The sequence below is a fragment of the Heliangelus exortis genome, chromosome 3 (genome assembly GCF_036169615.1).
Source record: "Heliangelus exortis chromosome 3, bHelExo1.hap1, whole genome shotgun sequence".
Classification (NCBI taxonomy): Eukaryota; Metazoa; Chordata; class Aves; order Apodiformes; family Trochilidae; genus Heliangelus; species Heliangelus exortis.
In genome coordinates, this window is record NC_092424.1 from 88,415,328 (window position 1) to 88,438,178 (window position 22,851).

At 36.5% G+C, this 22,851-nt stretch overlaps 1 protein-coding gene across 3 annotated transcripts in view; it reads left to right on the forward strand.

Annotated features, from left to right (window-relative positions):
* Window positions 1-22,851, forward strand: part of EYS (eyes shut homolog) — a 724,585-nt gene that overhangs the window by 285,263 nt on the left and 416,471 nt on the right. For all 3 annotated transcript variants that reach the window (XR_011725383.1, XM_071741624.1, XM_071741625.1), the window contains exons 22-25: window positions 2,084-2,343; window positions 12,958-13,054; window positions 14,046-14,153; window positions 14,824-14,969. Coding sequence is in view for 2 of the 3 variants with exons in the window: in XM_071741624.1 (XP_071597725.1) it covers window positions 2,084-2,343; window positions 12,958-13,054; window positions 14,046-14,153; window positions 14,824-14,969 (611 nt within the window). In the remaining variant the exon portion in view is untranslated. The remainder of the gene's footprint in view (window positions 1-2,083; window positions 2,344-12,957; window positions 13,055-14,045; window positions 14,154-14,823; window positions 14,970-22,851) is intronic.

A 22,851-nucleotide genomic window follows, 5' to 3' on the forward strand; every position in this document is an offset into this window, starting at 1 on the left:
TGGAGTATGTAAGATGAGTCAGATAGCTGTCTGAGGAAAAAGGAGTGCATTAAGCTTTCAGACAATAAATGAAGAAAGATGTTCATGGGAGGAGAGAGAAGAGAGAAAAATGAGTATTTGAAGCCTCTTTGCTGATGGGAAGTGTGTGTCTCTGGAGCTCTGTGATGTGTGTTGGTCTTCTAAAGTCAAAGCTGTGCATGTATTGAAAGTGAGCTCTCATTTACTACTTCAGATGATCCAGTAGCCTCTAGCTTAGAAAGAATAAATTTGTCACTCTGCACTGTGGCTTTTCAGCTTGTTAGTTGATTTGATTGAGTGTTCTAGGCAACATAGACTCATACTGCAGGATGGACCACTGTTGCATTTATTGTATAGTTCACAGATCAACCTAAACTTCATTGAACATCTCACCATTTCTTAATAACATCCTGTCAAACAAAGAGGCAGGTAAATGATGGGCATATAGTGTATCTGAGGGTTGAGTTTAGAATTGCTGTTGCTTTGACTGAACCACAGAGTTAAAAAAAAAAAGTATCTTGAGTATTCAATTTTTTTCCATAGAAGGACTTATATCTGTGGCAAAGGTAGGTGCTATGACTGGTATTTTCTGAAAATTTGTCACATAATGCAGAGGACTAAAAAGACCAGTTCCTCCTGTTTTCCTGCTGTAAGATCAATCATGGGTGATACTCAAAACCAGACTAGACACAGACCTGAGAAACCTCTGACTGACCCTACTATGAGCAGGGAAGACTAAATGAAACTCAGAAACTTGTTCTAACACCAGGCATTCAGGGATTCTCAGGATTCTTCCTTGTTATATGATTCCTTACAATGTATAAAGTAGAATGTAAGGCAGATAATATTATCATATTTCACTGTGATGTAAGAAATTCCATAGAATACAAGAGATCACCAGATGTAAGAAATCTAGCAAGGAAGGGAAGAAACCAGTGTGGCTGAGCCATAACCTGCTGGTCAAACTAAAAGGTAAGAAGGAGCTGCACAGGCAGTGGAAGCAGGGACAGGTATCCTGGGAAGAGTGTAGAGAGGCTGTCCAGTTGTGTAGGGATGAAGTCAGGAAGGCCAGGGCATGGGTGGAGCTGAGCTTGGCAAGGGATGCGAAGAATAACAACAATGGATTCTACAGGTATATCAATGAAAAAGGGAAGGTTAAAGAAAACATAATCCCCCTGAATAGCAATAATGGTGAGCTAGTAACAACAGATGAGGAGAAGGCTGAGGTTCTCAACAACTTTTTTTCCTCAGTCTTCAATGGCAGCTTCTCTCCCAACACATCCCAAGCTAAAAGGTAATCTTTTACTGCAGATAATGAGGACATTTTCACTGCAAACTTTGAAATCATTACCAAATAGTAATGTTTGAAGAGCCCTGTCATCACAATTATACTGTAAATAAAAACAGCTATTTATCTAATTCATGAAGATACATTCCTTACAATGAGATGTAATGTAGGTTTTTGGCCAAGTTTTTTCTTCTGTGTTGTAAAGAACACAGAAGAGCATACAAAGAGTTCACAAAGCATAAAAAAATAAAAGAACATGGTGAAATGAGGGTTTTTCTATAATTTATCACACTTCTGACCTCCCACATTCTTTCTTAAAAGTCTACTAAATGCTACCTGGTGCCTTTCATTCCACAAACTGAAGTGTGCTGCTGTTCACTAGTTTCAAACATATGAAAAGCTTAAACTAGCTTGCCTTTGACATTTGATCAATTGTGGTGTTGTTTCATCTTAAAGAAGATTCCCAGGTGATTCTGTCAGCATTAACTAAACCAGATGGTTCTCTTAAGTGAATAAATCCTGTGATGTAGAATAAGTAATTTTGCTTTTGCTGAAATAAATAGTGGGAGATGAACCTGAATATAACTTTTAGTCATAGTGCAGTCTGATACAATTAGCAGAAAAAAGCTATGAATATAAAAAAAATTCTTCATTTTTTTCTTTTGTTTTTATTTTTTAAATTGAAATATTTGGAACTAATTAAGTCAAGTTGTTGTTTCTCATTCTTATTAATTCTCACCTTGTAAATTTTTTTTTATATATATATTTTTTTGTCAGATGCACATGTACAGCTGGATGGACAGGGCCAGACTGCAGTGAAGATATAAATGAATGTGATTCTGAACCATGCTTGAATGGAGCCACCTGTTATGAATCTGTCAAGCAGGGACAGTTTGTATGCATTTGTCCTCCATTTTATACTGGTGAATTCTGCCATCAGCGCTTCAGTCCCTGTGAGCTGCCTTACAATCCATGCTTAAACAATTCAACCTGCTTGGCACAAGAAGATGGAAAGCCAATGTGTATTTGCAAAACAGGTAAGAACTGGTAGAGTTAACCCTTTCCATTGTCTGCTGTGCTGCAGGAACATTGCAAATGTATGTTGAATTTAATGTAATTTTCAGTGAAAATAACAACATACAAATACCTTTCAAAGCACATAAAATTTTCATGAGTTACAGCAGGTTTACTACTGGTGTTAAGAGAGTGGTAAGATACCTGTCAGTTTGCCTACTATTTAAATCCTGTATTACAGTATTTATTAAATCTCTGGTTGTTATGTTTTGCAGTCAATTGTTATAACAACAAAGAGACAGATACACACCTGGCCAGCAGAGCTGACAGACCAAACTGACAGAACAGGCAGAAGTAGACAAAATATTTGCAAATTGTTGAAAGTACAAAAAGCAGAGCAAGTTGGAAATGGTTTCCTTTCCTGTTGTGCTGTCTGGAAGGTCTGGCACATCAGGGGAGTAATCTCCCCCTGCCTAATGGATAGAGTGGATTGCTCTCTGTATGCACAGCAAGCAAAATCACAACAGGTGCTGACAGCTTTCCTGGGCCATGACTTAGAAGGCAGGATCTCTCCCTCGTTGTACAAGAACTGCTAAGGTGGAACAGAGCAACAGTTTAACTGTGCAGAACATCACTATGCAATTCTGCATAGGAATTGAAGAATGAAGCAAGTAATTAAAAATGCAGTGAAAATGTAAGTAGGGAGAGTACAATTACTAAACTGGAAATACAGGCAGGCTTTTGCAGTCAACAATTTTATACCTGTACATGGGAGGGGTGTCCTAGGGATCAAGGTAGCAAATATATTAGTTACAGGGTTTCATCACAGTATTATTACTCATTGTTTACTGAGCTACAAAGATGTGGAGCTAATACACCAAAGTCAGTAGTATTTACAGCTTGCGGGTTTGTTGTGCTTTCACCCCAGCAGGCAACCAACACCACATGGACCCTTGCTCATTCCTGCTTCTTGGATGAAGGAGAGAATAAGAAGAATAAAATCAAAAACAGTTGTGGGTTGAGATAAAGGGAGTTTAATAGGTAAAGCAAAAACTGCACACAAGCAAAGTGAAACAAGGAATGAGTTCACTGCTTCCCACTGGCTGGCAGCTATCCAGCCATGTCCAGGAAACCTTCATCACACCTGCAGTTACTTGGAAAGACCAATACCACAACTCTGAATATCCCCCCTTGTTCTTTTTCCCACAGCTTTATATGCTGAGCACAGTGTCATAGGGTATGGAATATCCAACCCAGCTTGGTTGGCTGGGATCAGCTGTCCTGGCTGTGTCCCCTCCCAGCTTGTTGCATACTTCAGTCATGTGAGAAGCAGAAAAGGCTTTGACGCTGCTATCACTGCTCAGCAATAACAAAACAATCTCTGTATTTTCAAGGCTGATCTCGGCACAAATACAAAACACAGCCCCATATGAGCCATCACAAAGAAAATTAACTCTATCCCAGCCAGAAACAGCACAGTTTTTTACTATTAAGGTAAAGAACCACAAGTTGCTAAGTTAAAAAATATTACTGGGAAGGTTTGTAAGTTGCTTATTAAAGCAGCTTTTAGAAAAGTACCTTTTTAAAAGATGGCTTTTTAATGCAGTATATTGAGAGACATGTAGTTCAAGGCTTTCCTTTTAAGGTTACTCAGAGAAGTCTTCTTTTCAAACATTTAGGAGCACAATTTCTCAAGAAACCAAAATAACTTACAATCAAGATTCTCAGGGAGCTTTAACAGAATCTTCATGGATTCTTGAAGTTTGCAGCTAGGACTTTTCAGGGAACCAGCAGGGGAGTTATGTGAGCCAGTAGCTTGCATTGGTAGCAAATCTTGGAAATTGGAAAATATCACAGTCTTGAAAAGGGATGAAGGGCAATGTTCTTGAAATTAATTAATCACTGATACTAGGAAAAATGCAACCATTAATTCAGGACCCTTTTAAAAAAAAGGAGAGATAGCAAAATACAGAAATTTAGTTTAAAACAGTATGTGGAAATTTATTTTATTTCTTTTATTCTCCTATTTTTGTCTGCCTTTCTTTCCCAATAAACCTGGCAGGATTACAGTCAAAAAAGGACAATCACTAAGGTAGATTTTTGCAAGATACATGACTTAGTACCAAATAGCATGTTGATTAACCAGTGTGCCAGTCACTGGAAGGCATGAACCTGGTTTAGCAAGAGCTGTAAAATGTAGCCATGCTTACCAGATTCTAAATATTATCTTTAGAAAATCATATCTTTTTGTTTGTTTGTTTGTTTGTTCAGTTGGGGGGGTTTTGTGGTTTTTTGTGGGTTTTTTGTTGTTTTTTGTTTTGGTTTGGTTTGGTTTGTTTTCAGGGTTTTATTTGTTTTTTGTTTGGCTGTTTTTTTTTTTTCTAAAATATGAGCAATGCTATAGAACAGAAATAATGTTGAAATATTTGTAGCTGAGCCAGGGCAGATAGGACTGATACTAATCTCTTCACTCCTGAGAGCAAAGACAGGACTTGGGGAAACAGGGGATGTTTAGGTTAGATATCAGGAAAAGTTTTTTCACCCAGAGGGCAGCTAAGCAATGGAACAAGGCCCCCAGGGAAGTGGTCACACTATCAATGCTGCCTGAGTTTGAGAAGCGTTTGGATGTTGTTCTCAGGCACACGGTGTGATCTTTGTGGGTGCCCTACAAAGGCACAGGAGTTGCACTTGATGATCCTGATGGGTCCCTTCCAACTCAGCAGATTCTATGATTCTGTGATTCTACAATTCAGCTTTCATAAATTCCCTGGAAGGGCAACATGCAAAAGAACCAAAGAGCAATTCAGCTGCATGCCTAAGTAAGCAGGAGGGTAAAATAAACTAAAGGATGAACATTAGACTTTTCTGTTCTAGATAATGCCAATCATAAAAGTGTTTTTATAAAAGAAACCCACTTTTCTTTTAGAAGAAAGACAGGGCATTTTCATAAAAATAGTGCAGTTTTCTGAGAAAAATGGTGCTCCAAGAAAGAACAAATTTCTGAAAAATACATATTCAAAACAAAACTAAGAGATGGTATGTAACTACAGAGTGCAAGATCAGGTCTCTGGCAGAGACTGTTGAGCAACAGAAATGGAAGACAAAAGGAACTGTTATTGTGAAATGTGAAACCTAAGGAAATACAAGCACATAAATATTACAGAGAGTTAACAAGAAAAAAAAATTATTTGTCAACATAAATCATGGGCCAGAAAACATCTACTGTTTTCTAATAAAAGACTTTTTTTACAGTGATTTATTCTTCTATGAGAAGTATTAGTAGATACATCTGGGAACTAAAATGCAAGGCAAGGTTAGTAAGAACAGATGATTTAGTTGTTGCTGACAGTGACAAGAAGGACAAGGTTGTAAAATAGGGCTTTAAAAATTCCTGCTTTTTATAAGAAAAGGTAGAAATTAATCTCTTTAAAGTTAGATATAGATCTTCCTTCAGTCGTCTGAGTAATATCCACAGCTCAGGATGCTTATGCACTCTCCTTATTACAATAGAAGCAATATTACATTTATCTTTAGTTTCTGATGGGAAAATTCTCAGGAATGTAAATATGTAAATACATTCTGTATTGCTTATAGAGTGAGAGTATTCATATCAAAGGTTTACCTGCCCAGTTCAAAACTAGGGGTTATTTGTTCAGCATTTGTATTAGTTCAATAGCATTTTAATGACTTAGGATACTCGGAAAGGAAGTTTAAATCAATGAAATAATATGTTTGTTATTGAAACAAATAAATTAAAATTTCTGGATTAATTTGACCAGATATAGACATCTGCAATATTATGTGGAGAAGGTATACATGAAGGTATTCACAGTATATATTGAGAAAGTCCCCCAGTACTCCATTTACAGTCAGAGAAGAGAAAGACAGTTTTCTGAGGTAATTCTTTTTGGACAAAAGCAGACATACAAAGTCAAATGGCTAATGGCACAGAATCATTTATGTCACCCTGATTAGTAAATAGGCAGCTTTGGACAATTTGTTCAGATAGTAGTTGGGTTGAACTCCTTACCACTTCCCTGTTGCCTAGATTTTTATTTCTGTAGAAATTTTTTTAAGCTACATTGTTCTGGGAAGCACACAGTTTTACAGAGGACTTAAAAAAGAATGGAGAACAGCAATTTGTGTCCTTATAGCACAGAAGTAGTCAAAAGCTTTATCATCGCATTTGTACTCATTGTATCATTGAAGATGTAAGGCTAGAAACTGAGAAGCTGGAAAACTTTTATGAAAGAGGAATTGCATGGATCATAAAGTTGGATCATAAATTTGTTCCAGGGAAAGGTGTCAATGAGATCTAAGGAGAGTACTGTGTCATTTCAAAGGATAAAAAGTAGCTACACTTTGTTTAGAATTAGCCATCCTATTTTTTTCTTCCAAATATTCTTTCCAAAAGCAAGAATTTATTGCTCCTTTCTTGATGCTTCAAGGCAACTTTTGAAGTCATTGTTTTAAGTAGTTTCCGGGACTTTCTCACCCCTTTTATCAGATTCATGTCAATAACGTCTCCTGTTGTGCCTTCTTTTTTAATACCCTTTCCTAATGCTAATGATGCTAATGCTAATGATTGTTTTTCTTTGGACTGTAGCATCATAAAGCCAGAAGTTTTAACTGAGATGAAATATTTTTCAGACCATGTCTCAAAGAAGTCAATGAAAAATATAGTTCACAAAATTTATAATATCAAGCAGAACTAATAAGTAGCTGCTAAAGAACGTAAGTTACATGAATTGGAGACTGCCATTTTCAGATTTCTGAGCCCTTCAGTCCCAGTTTCTTTTTCAGATACACGTACATAATTCACAAAGTGAAATAGCCTCTGTCCCATGTCTTAACATTTCACACAACTTTGATTTTGGTATGTGCACCTACCTGTGTTATACTGAAAAGCCTAATTACCTACACTAATGATTATGGGGCTATTGGGATATATCTGTGACTTGCAACATTGGTTCATAAATGGTTCACAGTAAGGGGACAAGGAAAATACAATCCATGGTACTGTGCTGATGAGTCTAACAGTAGAGAGCTTATAGGGAAACAATTCTCTTAGTCCTGTGTTACTTGAAGAGGTAAATTCAGTAATATTTCTCTGCAATCAAATAAGGAGATGAAAATGACCTTACCTGTAGCAGCAGGTGTGTAGGTTCTACACTCTGCATGTTCTTGCACTTAGGAGCTCACAGGAGTCCCATAGACAGAGCTGAGACATGCAGTAGCCATTTCCCATATTTTAGAGAAACAGAAGGCACAATATGCTCTGCACCACTGAGAAGACTCTGGGGAAACATTATAGCAGCCCTCCAGTCCCTGAAGGGGCCTACAGGAAAGCTGAGGAGGCACTATTTACAAGGAAATGTGGTGATAAGACAAGGGGGAATGACTTCAATCTTAAAGAGAGGAGATTTAGGTTAGACATCAGGAAGAAATCTTTTACTGTGAAGGTGGTGAGACACCGGATCAGGTTGCCCAGGGAACTTGTGGATTCCACATTCGCAGTTTGGAATTTCTGGAAACAAGAAATGAAATATCATTCTGCCTTCATATAAATTGCAAGCAAGTTCGAGCATGCTGTCACAGCCACTAGTGCTAATAATGTTGATTATGAGAGAAGTAAGGCATCAGAATAGATGTGATGTTTTGTGATGTTTTTCATAGGACACGGATATTTTTAGTCTTCATGTTACTAAAGTCACTATCATTCTACGTGAGCTGATAAAAATATACAGAAATAAAGGTAGATTGTCTAACACAAAGAATTGCAATGATTTTCATTTGTTTTAAATTTCCATTAATTTTCAAAAGTCTTGCAATTGCTGTTGCTATGAAAACTGTTAACATTTCTGAGCTACATTTCACTTCCTCAAGAACTCCTATACAATTTCCCTAAAACAACAAATGAATGTTTTAAATGAAGTACTGTCTCCCTGTTAAAAAATATGGATAAGTGGTAAAACCAGTGAGATTCTGTTTACATTTTTAGGTTCACTAACGTGGAAGGAGAAATACTGTAAAATAGGATTGACAAATAAAAACTGTGTGTTTGTTTCTCAGACTTCACAATAACATTTGTGTAGCTTTCATATTGGCCACCTAGGAAAAAAACAAACCCTTTTTTTTTCTTGAATCTTGGAAATTTTTAGCAGGTATCTAATGGAATTCTGTATTCACAAGTGAAGATATGTGCCATTTGATTTTCTCCATTGCTTAGATGCATCTTGCATTCAGAAGCTGAGAATGGTTTTGACAGACTTTCAGGTTTCTGAAAACTTTCAGTTCTTTAACATAAAAAGCACTAAGGTCAAAATTGTCATTTTTAATGCTTCAGTAGAGTTTCACATGTGGAAAAGCCACCTTGTGAAGTATACCTCTGATAATATATGTCAGATCATTTACATATACTATTGATTTACAGTTTGAATCTTAAATTTGACTGATTCACAGCAGCAAAGGCAGCAAGTAGTTGCATTTAAATGCATGTATTACTTTTCTACTCATACTACTAAATATTGCTAGAGTAATAATACATTACAATGGCATGCATATTTTTATGCTTTCAAGTAATGTACAGCTTTATAAAATGGTTTGCTGAAAATAAAAATTACTGTGTTTTATAATGCAAATTAATTAATTATATTCACACTAAAAGCTACACATTAGCACTGAAGGTTTTTTAGCTGCATTCCATGAATGCCTTCCTATGTACTGCATCTTTTTTGTTGGTTTTGTTTTAAGTTTTATTCAGAAGTTTGTCTGAGAAGCTTAACATATTAAGTCAGTTTTGCCTCATTTCCTTTTTCTTGCCTCTCCAATGCATGGATTTGGAAACATGTCTACATTTCCATAAAAATTGCATCCATACACTGATTTCAGTTTAAGTGTCCCAGAAAATCACAGCTATGTGCAGCAGCAGTTGTAGCTTATACAAAATAACTTAATGTATTGCAATACCCTTTCAATGACTGTCATGTAAAATAGAAGAACTATGTGAGTCAATGCATGTTAGATACCTCATAAACATAGACTTCAAGAAGCACTAAGTAAACTATCAAGGTAACTCTCACCTTTAACCAGTTCCATTTAGGTATCAGAATTTTAAGTATTCTTTTGGATCTGAAAGTATGATTGGAGTCTGTCTATTACATTAATAAATTAAAATTTTTACAAATATTTTAATCCTGACATTGCAGTATGTGTTTTGAGGTTTGACCTTTCCTGTTTATATGAACGACGGGCAGTGTTACATTTCTGTATTTCCATAATTTACCATGAGAACATGCATCAGGAGGAATTAAAAATGGCTTATTAGCATATGCTTTTATTGAAACATTCTCTGTGCAGGCCTAAGAAATATACAGCACACACATGCAGAAATTATGAGTGAAATAAATTAAAGAATGCTGCTAATATTTTTAGGCCTTTTTAAGAACATTTGTGTGCTTAGAATTTACTGTCTTAGTTGAAAGCAAAAGTATTTAATGGAATCTTCTGTAAAAATAGCTCTCAAGATCAAAAATTTCATAGAAACAGTTGCTGCCTGAGTTCAGAAGTTTTTCTTGAGGATCAAAGCATCATGTAAATAACTCTGTAATTTTTAACAGCATATGTCATTAAGAGAAAAAGATTGACTTTTCTAATAAGAAAGGACGTAGCTAATTTATATGAGTTAGTAAAAGACAATATTTAATAGTAAATTTAACAATAGATTATTTATTTCATAGTGTAGTAGATTGCCAGTAAAATTTTGTGTTGAAAAGGATATTTTTCTTCATTTGTAGGAATAATAAATAACGTAGCATGACTGCTCTATGTCTTTTCAAGGTAGCTATATTTGCTATGGTCTGAAGAAATGTGCACTATTGCTGTAAAAAATGTGTCTAAATGGTGCTTTATGTATTCACTTCAGTACTGTTTACTTCAAAAACTCTATAAAACATCCATAACTAAATAAGGTTGACAGGCATAAGTAGTGTTATGAATGCCCTCCATTTTCCTCTTTATGTATTTTAATCTGACAACTGTGTTATTTATTTTTTTTTAAAGATGCCTGCTCAAGTGTTATATAGTATCACAAAAGAATAAGAAGCTATTCTGTAAAAGTGTTGTTAGTATTTTTAAGATTTTCTGTATGTTAGCTTCACACCCTTTTCTGATTACCTTATAAAACTAAAAACTGTCAGTGGATCTGTGAGTTACTTATAATATTACACAGATTTACTTTCTGTGAACTGCATTTCATTGAAGCCTCATTTCCACTGCCCATGGACATAGCCTTCTATTCTGTAACAAAAATTAGTTTCAGAAAGGTCAAACATTACAAATTAATGAGAGGTCACAGATGAGAAAGTCCTGTGGGCCTCGTGTCTCAAATTCACTGTGCCCTCCAATTTCATAATGAAACCAGACTTAGAGAAACCTGTTATCATCTTTTGTGCTGTTATTCAGTGGCACTGGGGTGGTGTGTGTTAAAAGAAAACTCATTATTATCTTATTTGTGTGTATGTGAATGACTGGTGTCAATTCAGTGTAACCAGTTCTAGTATGGAACACAAACTGGCCTGATGTACAGTCCTTTTTTCTTTTTTTCTTAATCAAGCTTCAAGCTGACATAGATGAAGGTTCAAGTTGCAGCATTATGCAGACTACACACACTACAGAATAAAGTGTTTATATTGGTGATTCTGATTTCAGAATATAACAAAGGTACCTGTGGTGAGGGGACTACTCTAAAGCAGTAAACTGGGACAGAGAATTTTTGTCCCCTATTATGGCATTAGGGAATTTTTTCAAAGTTTTTGTGAAATGTCATACAAATAGGAAACAAATGAGGGTTTCACTTCACACTCAAGATATCTGTGGAAAAAAAAAAAAAAAAAGAAAAAAAAAAAAAAAAGAACAAAAGAATAACATTGTAAGAGTATAGGTGACTCTAATTAAAGTGTTGGTTTGAGATACATTGCAGGCTTTATTTTCCGGCGTTACAGCAGACACTTCTGTGAAATCTTCAGTAAACATTCAGGAATCATTTCAGTTAGGTCTAACCAGGAAAATTATTGAACAGAAAAAATATTGGTACGAAGAAAGTACCAACTGCTTTGATGTGGGCTGATGTTTGGTCATATGTTGGAGTGCCAGGGGAGTTTTCTCCCTCCAGCTTTCCCCACAAGTCTGACCAAGCCACTCACTTATTCCAGTAATAATTTTCTCTAGGTAAAAAGGAGCCATACTATTTTATGATGTCCCCATGTTTATGAACATGGGGAAATGAACATAAACATGATTTCCCCATGTTTATGAAGTACTTTGTAAACCACAAAGAAAATATATAACAATAAAAGTCATTACCATGCTTATTTCAATATCTGAAAAAGTTCTGATAAGAATTTTTACTTGTTTCAGTAGAGAATTCAGTAAAGCCTTTGTCATACTTATATAATGTACACTGAATTTCAGTGGCTTTTTAATAGTTATTCTAACTTGATTTTGATAACCAAATAGTGTTCAAAAGCACGTCAGGGAACACTGTAAATGCTCTTCAGTCAAGTCTGCTGTCAGGGGTCATGTATGTTATTGTCAATATAGTGCAAACAATTTCTGCATTGTACTGTATGCATTACTACACCAGTTGAAACATATATATTCATTTTGGTGCAAAATCCAACTAAATAGCTATAGTTTATCCACTGCATATAGTTTTAAAACAACTGTATTTGTTAGAACACATTTGTGTGAATGGTGTAAGACATAGTATGCTGTCAAAGAGCAAAAGTAGTATTCTTATATCAGTAGTCTCTGTTTCTGTTTAGCACATAGTCTGGGTATTTATACAGGTAAATGTAATATATTATGCAAGTAATGTACTGTGAAGATCTTGATCATATTTTTTCATAATTTAGATATAAACCCCTTTAAATCTTTCTTTCTTATCTACTGACAGCTTTGAATAAATATGAATCTCTAACTTCCATTATGATATGCTATATATTCATTACTGAAGTAGCTTTTTGTTTCTGGTATTGTCCCACACTCCCCAAGAAAGTCTTTTCAGTCCTATAAAAGGAGCCACATTTATCCATTAGATTTAGCCAGATGCTGGTGCATTAAAGTCTGTTAAGAGCTCCTATTCTCTGGAAGCTTGTTAAACAAAAATAATTGGAAAAAGTTCTTTTAGGATTGCATCCGCTTGCTGCCTTGTATCTCCAGAAACAAAAGTAATCAAGGGTTCTGTCTGAGAGTATCTGAATGAGGCAGAGCAGGACCATTGGTGGTGCCCAGGATCAGCACAGTATGCTGCATCACCAATACAGTCCACAAGGAATGAGGTGGGTCTTGGATCAAGCCAGGGAGCTTGTCTGCAACCCAGAGTCAGCATTCCAGATGAACAGTAGACACCTAGGGATGCACACAGCTGCAGTACAGCTCAGTTAGACACCAACACCCTCAGTTTAGGTGCTCTCAGGAGAAGGGAGCTTCTTTTATCTCTTTATTGAACAGCTCCAAGAGCAGCAGAGGTCTAAGTCTGAGCTCAGATAGCAAATCACCAAGAGGATCTGTGACCCTTACATTCAGAGGATGTGCTAAAATTCATTCGTTCACAGTTAATATAATCTGTTTTTCAGGATTTGAAGGTATTTACTGTGAAGTCAACAGCGATGAGTGCATCTCCCATCCATGCCAGAATGAGGGTCTCTGCGTGGACGGGGTTAACCACTACAGGTGTGGAAAATCATCTGAATGACAAGTATTCAGTATGCTACATGGATATTTATCTTCTAGATTCTTTTGGTCCTTTGCCTGTATTATGTTTTCTGTCATTCAGTGATGTATTATGTTCTTTTTTTGTGATGCATTTGACACATTATGCTGTAACATTACACTTCATGTCTTTATTCTCACAAAAAGGTTATCATGTACACCATAGACCAAGAATCTATTGTAGGTTTAAAGTCTTAACAGTTCAAACAAAATATAACAAACAGATCTTTGTTTACTACTTCAATTGAAATCATACTGAAGTTGAAAATTAATAGACTATAGCTTCATTAACCACCTAGTTATATTTTTTTAATAAGAAATCATGCAACTTTTGTTATAGTTACCTTCATAACGCCTGTCTTGGTCCTTAATCAGTGATTTAATTCTTCCTCACAGAGAAATGGCAGTGTTACTGTAAGCCACCAGCATCTGGAAATCTTTGCCAAGCAAAGTGTGATGCTTATGGTGGGGGTTTTCTCGTCTTCAGTCTTGGGCCTGCTCTGATGTATTTTTGTGTATTTCTTTATCACCACTTGCCTCTTTTGCACTGTTTACCAGCTTCCCCAGCCCAAGTGGAAACAAAGTGTTGTTTGAAACACCATAATTATCCCAGTGTGCCACATCCATATACAGGTGCTAAAGCATGAGAGGCAGCAGTCGCTTGGAACAGGTGTCAAAACAAACGAAAGCCAGCTCAGGCCAAGGCAAGTTCTGAGCCCTTGCACAGTAGAGTCATCAAAAAGCTTGTGGCCTTTGACTGATAATGGCAAAAATTTTATTTCCTGCGTTCACTGTACTTATGAACTTGTTATAGTACAGCACTTTATAATGACCAGGAAAAAAACCAAAAACATAAAGTTAGAACCACTTAGTTTGTACCCCTCAAAAAACATGTTTCTGTAATCTTTTAATGTTAAATCAAAATGTAATGTAGTGACATCCTTTTTGGTAGGTGCTCCTGCCAACATGGTTTTACTGGGACACTATGTGAAGTGGAGATTAATGAATGCTTATCAAGACCCTGCAAAAACAATGGAACATGCTTGGATCTTGTAAACAGGTTAGTTACTATAAAATAAAAAGCAATTTCCTGTTTTCCTTTTGTATAAAATATAATTGCTGCTTTGAGTTTTGGATGAAACTGTCAGACTATTACAAGGATTGTGTATTAAAAGGAGGTAGGAGAATGCTACTGACTCAGCCGTTTGTATCTTATGTTGCCTGAGATGAAAATTGGAGGGACACTGCCTTTAGCATAACTTGGCTTTTTTCCTCCTTACCTTTTTCTTTTTTTCAAATTTGGCAAGAGAGTGAAATTCAGGGAAAAAATTATCCTTAGTTAGATTTCTATCTCTCTCTTTGTTAGGCTTCAACAGTGATTTTTCTAATGCATGTTTACTAAAAGTGTAAGCATAAGAAAAATTTATATCTTGAGTTTGTTCCAGGACACTCTACAGTTCTTCAGACACATGTCAAACAAACATTTGCCCTGAAGTCTTTCTTCATACATTCAGATAAATTGTGCACATTTTTTCTACTAATTAAAAAAGGATAAATTGCTCTGCTTGCTTCAGAAACATGGACAAGTGGATAAAAGTTATTAAAGTATTTTAGCAGAGATGATGTAAGGAGCACCAGCTTGACACCAGGACATACAAACAGCTTTGCAGTATTAGAATTGAACATATTGTTTGCTTCTGTGAACTTACCTGATTTTTGCTTTTCTGAAGATTCATGTGCAGTTGTGCCCCTGGATACTACGGGTCTCTGTGTGAGATGGATGTGAATGAGTGTGAAGCTTTGCCTTGCTTGCATGGAGGAAGCTGCATCAACAGGCTTGGAGGTTATCTGTGTTTCTGTCCCCCTGGATTCACAGGTATGATCCACTCTCTACCACAGTGGAGAAGGCTATTTCATGGGTTTTACATGTTTTTAATTTTATAACAATGGCCTCAACTAAATCAAGAGTATACAGGAATATCTGCTTATTGAAGGATAAATCAATACAAATTCATCTAGAACTTTGACACAATTCTTGCTAAGCAGATCAAGACATTTACATTAAGGCTTGATTTATGATTTCTTTAGTCACCCATACATTCAGCTGAAAAACATTAATAGAGAGATTGTATAGTGCAAAGAAAATCAGTGTTTTCTGAATTCAGCCACTTTGATGTCCTGTTGAACTAACACTGTTATCTTTAGTGTTAATCTTCACATATTTACAGAACTCATGACAAAATATTTAATGGTTAGATATGTAGTAAAATGTCTCTGAAATGATATTGACATTTATTTACATGCTGTGCATTCTGCAAAGCTAGTTCATATGTAATGTTTTAATTCATCTGGCTTAAGCAACCTGAAAACACACGGACTCATACCATTCCATTTGCATAAATGTATACAGTTGTTTGCCTCACATTATTATAATTTCTGCATTCTTTCTGCATAAAATTTTTCCTACCTATTCCAGCTTTGATGAGTACAATATAATTCATAAGATTAGGAAGGATGCAATTTGCATTCACTGAACTGAGAGGATTGTAAATTCTCTACAGAACAAAGAACAAGTACACTTTGAGGAATGCCTATTTAGATGTATATCTTTCTTCCATTCATCACATACTACTTACACAGCATTCCTCAAAGTTATCTTTAACATTTCAGAAAAAATTGGTAAAATCTGTATAATACTCTTGCTTAAAACTTCAAAAGCTTGGGGGTTTTTTCCCCCCTCAATTTTTTCTTTAGAAGGCCTGTGTTCTTGGGTATCACAAGTACTTTGGTACAATAAGCAGTGGTGCTGCAGATTTATAATTTTAACTAGTGGCTGTTAAAACAGTTGTTTTCACCTTTATGTGTATGTTTCTGTAAGAATTCCCAGTTTTAGTCACAGAAGACAAGATACCTGCATCTGAAGGGCTTATGAAACTAATTTGAAAAGGAAGAAGTAATCTGTAGGTGTGCTTTCATGTTATGATTTTTGATTATCAGCTTAGCAGTTTGACTTGAGTTCTTGTCACTAACACATTTAATCAACAAGGATATGCTGTTGGGGTTTTTTTGGGGTGGGGAGGGGGTTTAGTGAGGTTTTTTTAGTCAGCTGCAGTAGTTATTTACTGGTACAAAATCTTCTAATGTATTCACACAAATGGTTGTTTACTGTTTAGTGTTAGTTATCTTCTGCCAAGGGTCACGTGGTATCCAGGTGTCTATCAAACAGTGAAACATTACTCAAACATTAGTGACAAATCTCCCACTGCCCCCCTTCCTCCTTAAAATGATGTTGTTTGGACATTCAGTATGTCATGCACTAGTTAGATTAATTCTGAAGGAACAATTAATTCAACACAAAGTGTGTGGTATAACAGCTGAACTGAGTTTTTAAAACTAAGTTGCAGTGTAAGCAACTCACAAAGTGAGTGAAAGTAATGTGGTTTCAAAGTGAGGTCTTTTCAGAGCATGACATTGATATATTGGATTACAACTCAAAAAGAGTATGTGTGAAGTGTATGTTTCCCAGGCAAACATGCAGAACTGTAAAGTATTCTCTTTTGGTTTGACATTCTAAAAACTAGCAATTACAATTCAAACAGCTAATAGTTGATTTTCCTATCTAATTTAACCAATTCTTTTTTGGTTTTATGTTACCTAAACTACAGAAAAGGTAATTATACTCGCTAAGAATAACAAGCTGTGAAATAATAGTGAAAGCAAATACTTTAAAACTATAAAATATTAATATTTAGTCACTGAATTTTTAACATTATAACAGAAGTAATTTATTTAACTCTTAACTCTTTGAAAGATAAGTGTATTTCCACTTTCATCTTCAGTTATTTTATAAATTTAGGAACTGCCTGGGTTTGGGGGGTTTTTTGGTCACTGACATGGCACTTTAAAGATGCTTAACAGCATGTATTGATTTCAGTGATCATTTCAATTTCAAAACCACTCTGAAGTACTTGTACAGAGAAAATTTTAATCATTGACCATAACAATTAAAATATTATAGACAGAGAAATCTGAAAGGAAACTGGAAACAAATAACAATGCCTTAAAAGGGTTAGGCCAAATTATGTTACTATATTTCATTTGAGTTATAAAAATGTATTTGAAAAGTATTAACTGTCATCAGATGTTTTTAATATTTTTTCTGGTCATCATGTAGTTTAATGTCTTAGAGAAGGCAGTCTTTAGTTACTGATCTCTGTAAGCTCTAAAATTTTGGCAGCTAACATATTTCTTAGAAGTTTAAGTTTTCCATATATTTATCTTATTCTTAATTATCGTACGTAGTTCATAATTTTATTTAAATAGCTGATTGACAAAAATACATGTAAAATAATATAATGCCTATTAAAATATAACTGCTAAGATAAAGCTCAAGTAGACTTTAAAAAATTATCACAGCTAAGCTGAAAAATACACAGATTTATCCTTTCTGTCTAGTAACTATGGTGGTAGTGTGCCAAGGGTTGAACTTGATGATCTCAGAGGTCCTTTCCAGTCTGGCTGATTCTGTGATTCTGTGAGTAACTCCTTACTAAAGATCACAGTTGTTAGAACCTATCATTTGTACCTTAGTGGTCCCTGAGTATTAGATATAGCAACACAAAATTGAAAGATAAGCTACTGAGTCACTACACCTAAACCCTGTGTTGGCTAAATGGTTAGCCATTTGTTGGCTAAAGTGATGATTGCTGATGGTTGTAACATGAACTGTTGAATCTGTACTGCAGATGTTTTAAAGAAACCAATCCAAGCATTATGCTTTTTAATGTACCAAAAGTGAAATTTGATGTAGATAGAGAATAGATCTTTTTGCATAAGAAAACTGTGCAAAAAAACAAGGAAAAATACTTCTGTGTATCTTCCTCTGATTTCTATCTAAAGATAAATTAAGCAAAACACTAATATTACTTTCTCTTATGCTGTGCAATGTAACATCTTAAAAGGAATAAGTAATTAAACATAATGTATTAAGATCACTTACCTTGAAGGTCTTTTTCATATTGAGTTGTTAATGATTTCTTCTTTATAAACCTTACTATCTGAATAAATTTATGTCAAAGTATAGTCCAGATGATTCAGAGGTGCCTCAGGTGAAATATTCTTCATATTTCATGAAGAACTTTGAGGTTAACTGATCCTAAGATCTCTTACAAAGACTGAAAGTTTTTTCCTAAAATGTGCTGGGTTGACCTTGGCCAGCTGCCAGATGCTCACTCAGTTGTTCTCTCAGTCCCCAGTTGTCAACAAGACAGGAGAAGAAGAAAATAAAGATGAAACACTTGTGGGTTGAGATAAAGACAGAGATATCTCTAACCAGTTATCATGACCAGCAGAACAGATTCAACTTAGGGAAAAATATATTTTTTTCTAGTTAAAATAGATTTTTGGATGCTAAGAAATAGAGACAAAATAAAGCACTGCTTTAACTACCACCCACGCCCCTGTCACTGACTCAGCTTCAATCCTAGCTCCTCTGCCTCTCTGCCCTAAGCAGCACACTGAGATGGGATGGATTGCACCTCTGCTCACTCTGCTCCCCCAGTCCCCATCTCTATTTTATGCAGGCCCTAAGCTGTTTGCAGACCCTTATCACTGTCTCCTTCCTCTCCAACAATCCCTTTCAAAATGCTAATGAGAATTTGTTCAGGCCAAGTGAATGTGACTTGGTGCCCACTCCTTGCTGACCAGTCTAAGAGGGTCCCTTGGAGGGATTACAGTGGTTCCTCCATCCAGTCCCTTACATATAGTCACTAGGGCCCTCCCCAGTTTCCATGGCCTTTCAGTCATGATGGAAAGTAGCCTTTCAAGGATGTAAACTGGCTTTCTCAGCACCCTGAGATGTAGCTCACAGGGTACTGAACCACAGGAAATTAATGCAACAGATACAGGAATTTGTTTTAAAGTGTTCTGCATGGCACAGCAGAAACCAAGGTAGATTATTATGTCTAACCTTTGTTACCAGCCTTCACTATTTGAATATGACCTTTTGATAATTTTATTTCAAATCTTGTATTTAGAGCTTCAGCAACAGGAGAAGATAGTACAGTGTGCATTTTTGTCTTTGAGGAAACATTCATTATATGTGTTCTGTAAAGGTTACCATACCATACAGCAACGATCTCCAACTGGAAAGCTAGAGAAATACATATGCAGTTTCATAGTAGTGAAGTTACTGAACAGCTAAGAATCCTATTTGTAAGAGAGGTCTCTATAGTGCTATTCTTTTGCATGCAAAGTCTCTGGTCCTTAAGGAGACAAAGTCAATAACCACCTAATTTTTTGTACAGATTATGCTCAAAATACGAAATGCTACAGCCCATTCATAATGAGTGTTTGGCAACAGCAACTCTCAATGTGTATACAAATTAAATCTGGTGATTAGAAATTTGGATGACAGTATTTTCCCCTTGTTTAGTAAAATGTAATTGTTTTGGGTTACAGAACTGTGCCTCTAGGGGGGAAAATCCTTGTCTTTTGGCAAAGAATATGTAAATGTGAAGTGTTTGTTCTTCATGCTCATTAATGTCTAATTTGAATGTGTTCAGTTTACCAGTTCTAAGGTGATTTCACCAATGTGTTGTACAGTTAATTACTACTTATTTTCAAACAGAAGCAGCTCCTTTTCCTGGATTTACAGGAGTCAGTAAGTGAGGAATACAATGATTAAAAGGACACCATTCATATAGTCACGTACCTGTTAGGCCTTACACCTATTTCCCATTATATGCATCGCCTAAAGTGGTATCATGGAGAAAATCTAAACTGATTTCCACAGACTTTGCCCCAGGTTTCCTGAACTCTCATAGAGGTTTCTAAATGCAGAAACATAAAGAGTTTTGAATAACCTCTGCTCTTTTTTATTGCAAGCATTACTCCATATTGACCAGCAAAGAGTCTTAGGTCTGATTCTCGCCCATAATGTAGGGTTGTGGTGAGGAATCCTTTCCCACATTCTCTGTGTAGCTGGTATGTTTAATGTTAATCATTTATACGAAGTGGAAAAAAATTAGAAGAAATATTTCCAATATAAAATATCCAATAGCTGGGTCATCTGTGCATTGTGTTAATTTATGTGAAACATTCTTACTCCATATAAAGCAGATTTGGAAATATTTGAGAACAGATATATAATTTGTTCTTGAAAACGGAGGAAGGTGATCCCTTAGACTCATGCAGCTGACAGCAGTAAGCATACTATGCATCACAGTTCAAAATCTGCAAGCTAGATTCAGGCATTGGAATGGGCTGCCCAGGGAGGTGCTGAAGTCCCTGGAGGTTTTCAAGAAGAGGCTGTATGTGGCACTCAGTGCCATGGTCTGGTAACCACAGTGGTAATGGATTAAGGGTTGGACTTGATGACCTCAGAGGTCCTTTCCCACCCAGCTGATTCTGTGATTGTGTGATAGATTGAATGGAAAAAAAATTATCTGCATCAAAATGGTGTCAACCTCAGGCCAATAGTTCTCCTTAGAGGGATGACAGTACAGCCAGATACAATGCCATAATAACATAATAACATATTACTAGCATCATGCATCCAATGATTAGGATAGAAAAGAGACAAAGGTGACTGAAACACCTGCTGAAAATCCTGCTCCAGTGATCGAGCAGAATGATGCTGAGTAATGTCTAACTCTCCAGGCAATTTTACCATCCCTCAGGTGTCCTAAAATACAAGTGAAAAGTAACACCAAAGAATTAGTCAAGCAATAAATTGTCAGCAGTGATGATGAAAGCAAATATTGAAACATCAGAATTTACAAAAAAAACCCCACAAAAAACAACTTACCAGCAGCTGAGATCCAGGGAATGTCTGCAAGATACATGCATACAGAGACTGAGATTCAGAAAAAGCAACCTCCCCAGTTTCAATAGCAACTGTGGGGTTTTGTTTTGGTTTTTTTTTTAAATTCCACTATTTCATTAGTCAACATGGCCAAAGTGCTTTTGGCCTTCCAGAGCAACTGTTTTCCTTATATTTCTTAGGAATTGTAACACTCTACTGCATTATGCTACCTAGACATGTGTTGATAGTTCTTCCCTCAGTTTTCTAGTTTCTGAAGTTCTTCTGTACCTTTTGGATTTGGAAGGGCTGGTCATGGATTTTGCTGAGGCTTCTCAGCATATTGGCACCACTTTTGTTATTTCTATCTTGTTTCCATAATCAAAGTGGCAATCCTTGTAGATAAGTTGATCAAGTAGGGGTTTGGTGATCAGGTAGTGAGGTGGATCAGGAACTGGTTGAAAGGAAGGAGTCAGAGAGTTGTAGTCAATGGGGCAGAATCTGGTTGGAGGTGTGTGACTAGTGGAGTCCCTCAGGGGTCGGTACTGGGACCGGCGTTGTTCAATATCTTCATCAACGACTTGGATGAGGGTATAGAATGTACCCTCAGCAAGTTTGCTGATGACACTAAGCTGGGAGGAGTGGCTGACACACCAGAAGGCTGTGCTGCCATTCAGAGAGACTTAGACAGGCTGGAGAGTCGGGCAGGGAGAAACATGATGAAATTCAACAAGGGGAAGTGTAGAGTTTTGCATTTGGGGAAGAACAACACGATGTCCCAGTATAGGTTGGGGGCTGACCTGCTGGAGAGCAGTGTAGGTGAAAGAGACCTGGGGGTCCTGGTAGACAAGAAAATGACCATGAGCCAGCAATGTGCCCTTGTGGCCAAGAAGGCCAATGGCATCCTGGGGTGCATTAGAAAGGGTGTGGTTAGTAGGTCAAGAGAGGTTCTCCTCCCCCTCTGTTCTGCATTGGTGAGGCCGCACCTGGAGTATTGTGTCCAGTTCTGGGCCCCTCAGTTCAAGAAGGACAGGGAAGTGCTTGAAAGAGTCCAGCGCAGAGCTACTAAGATGATTAAGGGAGTGGAACATCTCCCTTATGAGGAAAGGCTGAGGGAGCTGGGTCTCTTTAGTTTGGAGAAAAGGAGACTGAGAGGTGACCTCATCAATGTTTTCAAATATGTAAGGGGTGAGTGTCAGGGAGATGGAGTTAGGCTTTTCTCAGTGGTGACCAGTGATAGGACAAGGGGTAATGGGTGTAAATTGGAGCATAGGAGGTTCAAGTTGAATATCAGAAAAAATTTTTTTACTGTAAGGGTGACAGAGCCCTGGAACAGGCTGCACAGGGGGGTTGTGGAGTCTCCTTCACTGGAGACATTCAAAACCCGCCTGGACACGTTCCTAGGCAATGTACTCTAGGTGGCCCTGCTCTGGCAGGGGGGGTTGGACTAGATGATCTTTCGAGGTCCCTTCCAACCCCTAGGATTCTATGATTCTATGATTCTATGAAAGTAATCATAGCAGTATTTGTAGTGGTAATAATAATAATTCCTTCCTCTGGAAAACAATGCCTCACAAGAATAGAATCACTAATATTCCAAAGTATTGAAATGCCGTATTGAAGCTCTGTAGTTTTTGATTGTGACACTAAGTATATGCATAATTTTCTATCTTAGGCTACACATGTAATATTCAACAGTATAGGAACATTTAATAAAACTGAGGCAATCCTCAGCTAAGCTGATAATAACTATAGTTGATAACATCCTAATTCATCTGCTGAAATACAATCTATTAGATCGGTACTTTGGGGTAAAACAGATGTATATCCTTGGAGATTTTTTGAGCTTCTCTTAGAGCAGAATTCAGGTGATACACTTATTCAGTGAGAACATTTCAGAACTTGTGGTCAAGTGATTATATTTGGATCTTATCTGCTACAGTAAGGTATTAGGTCA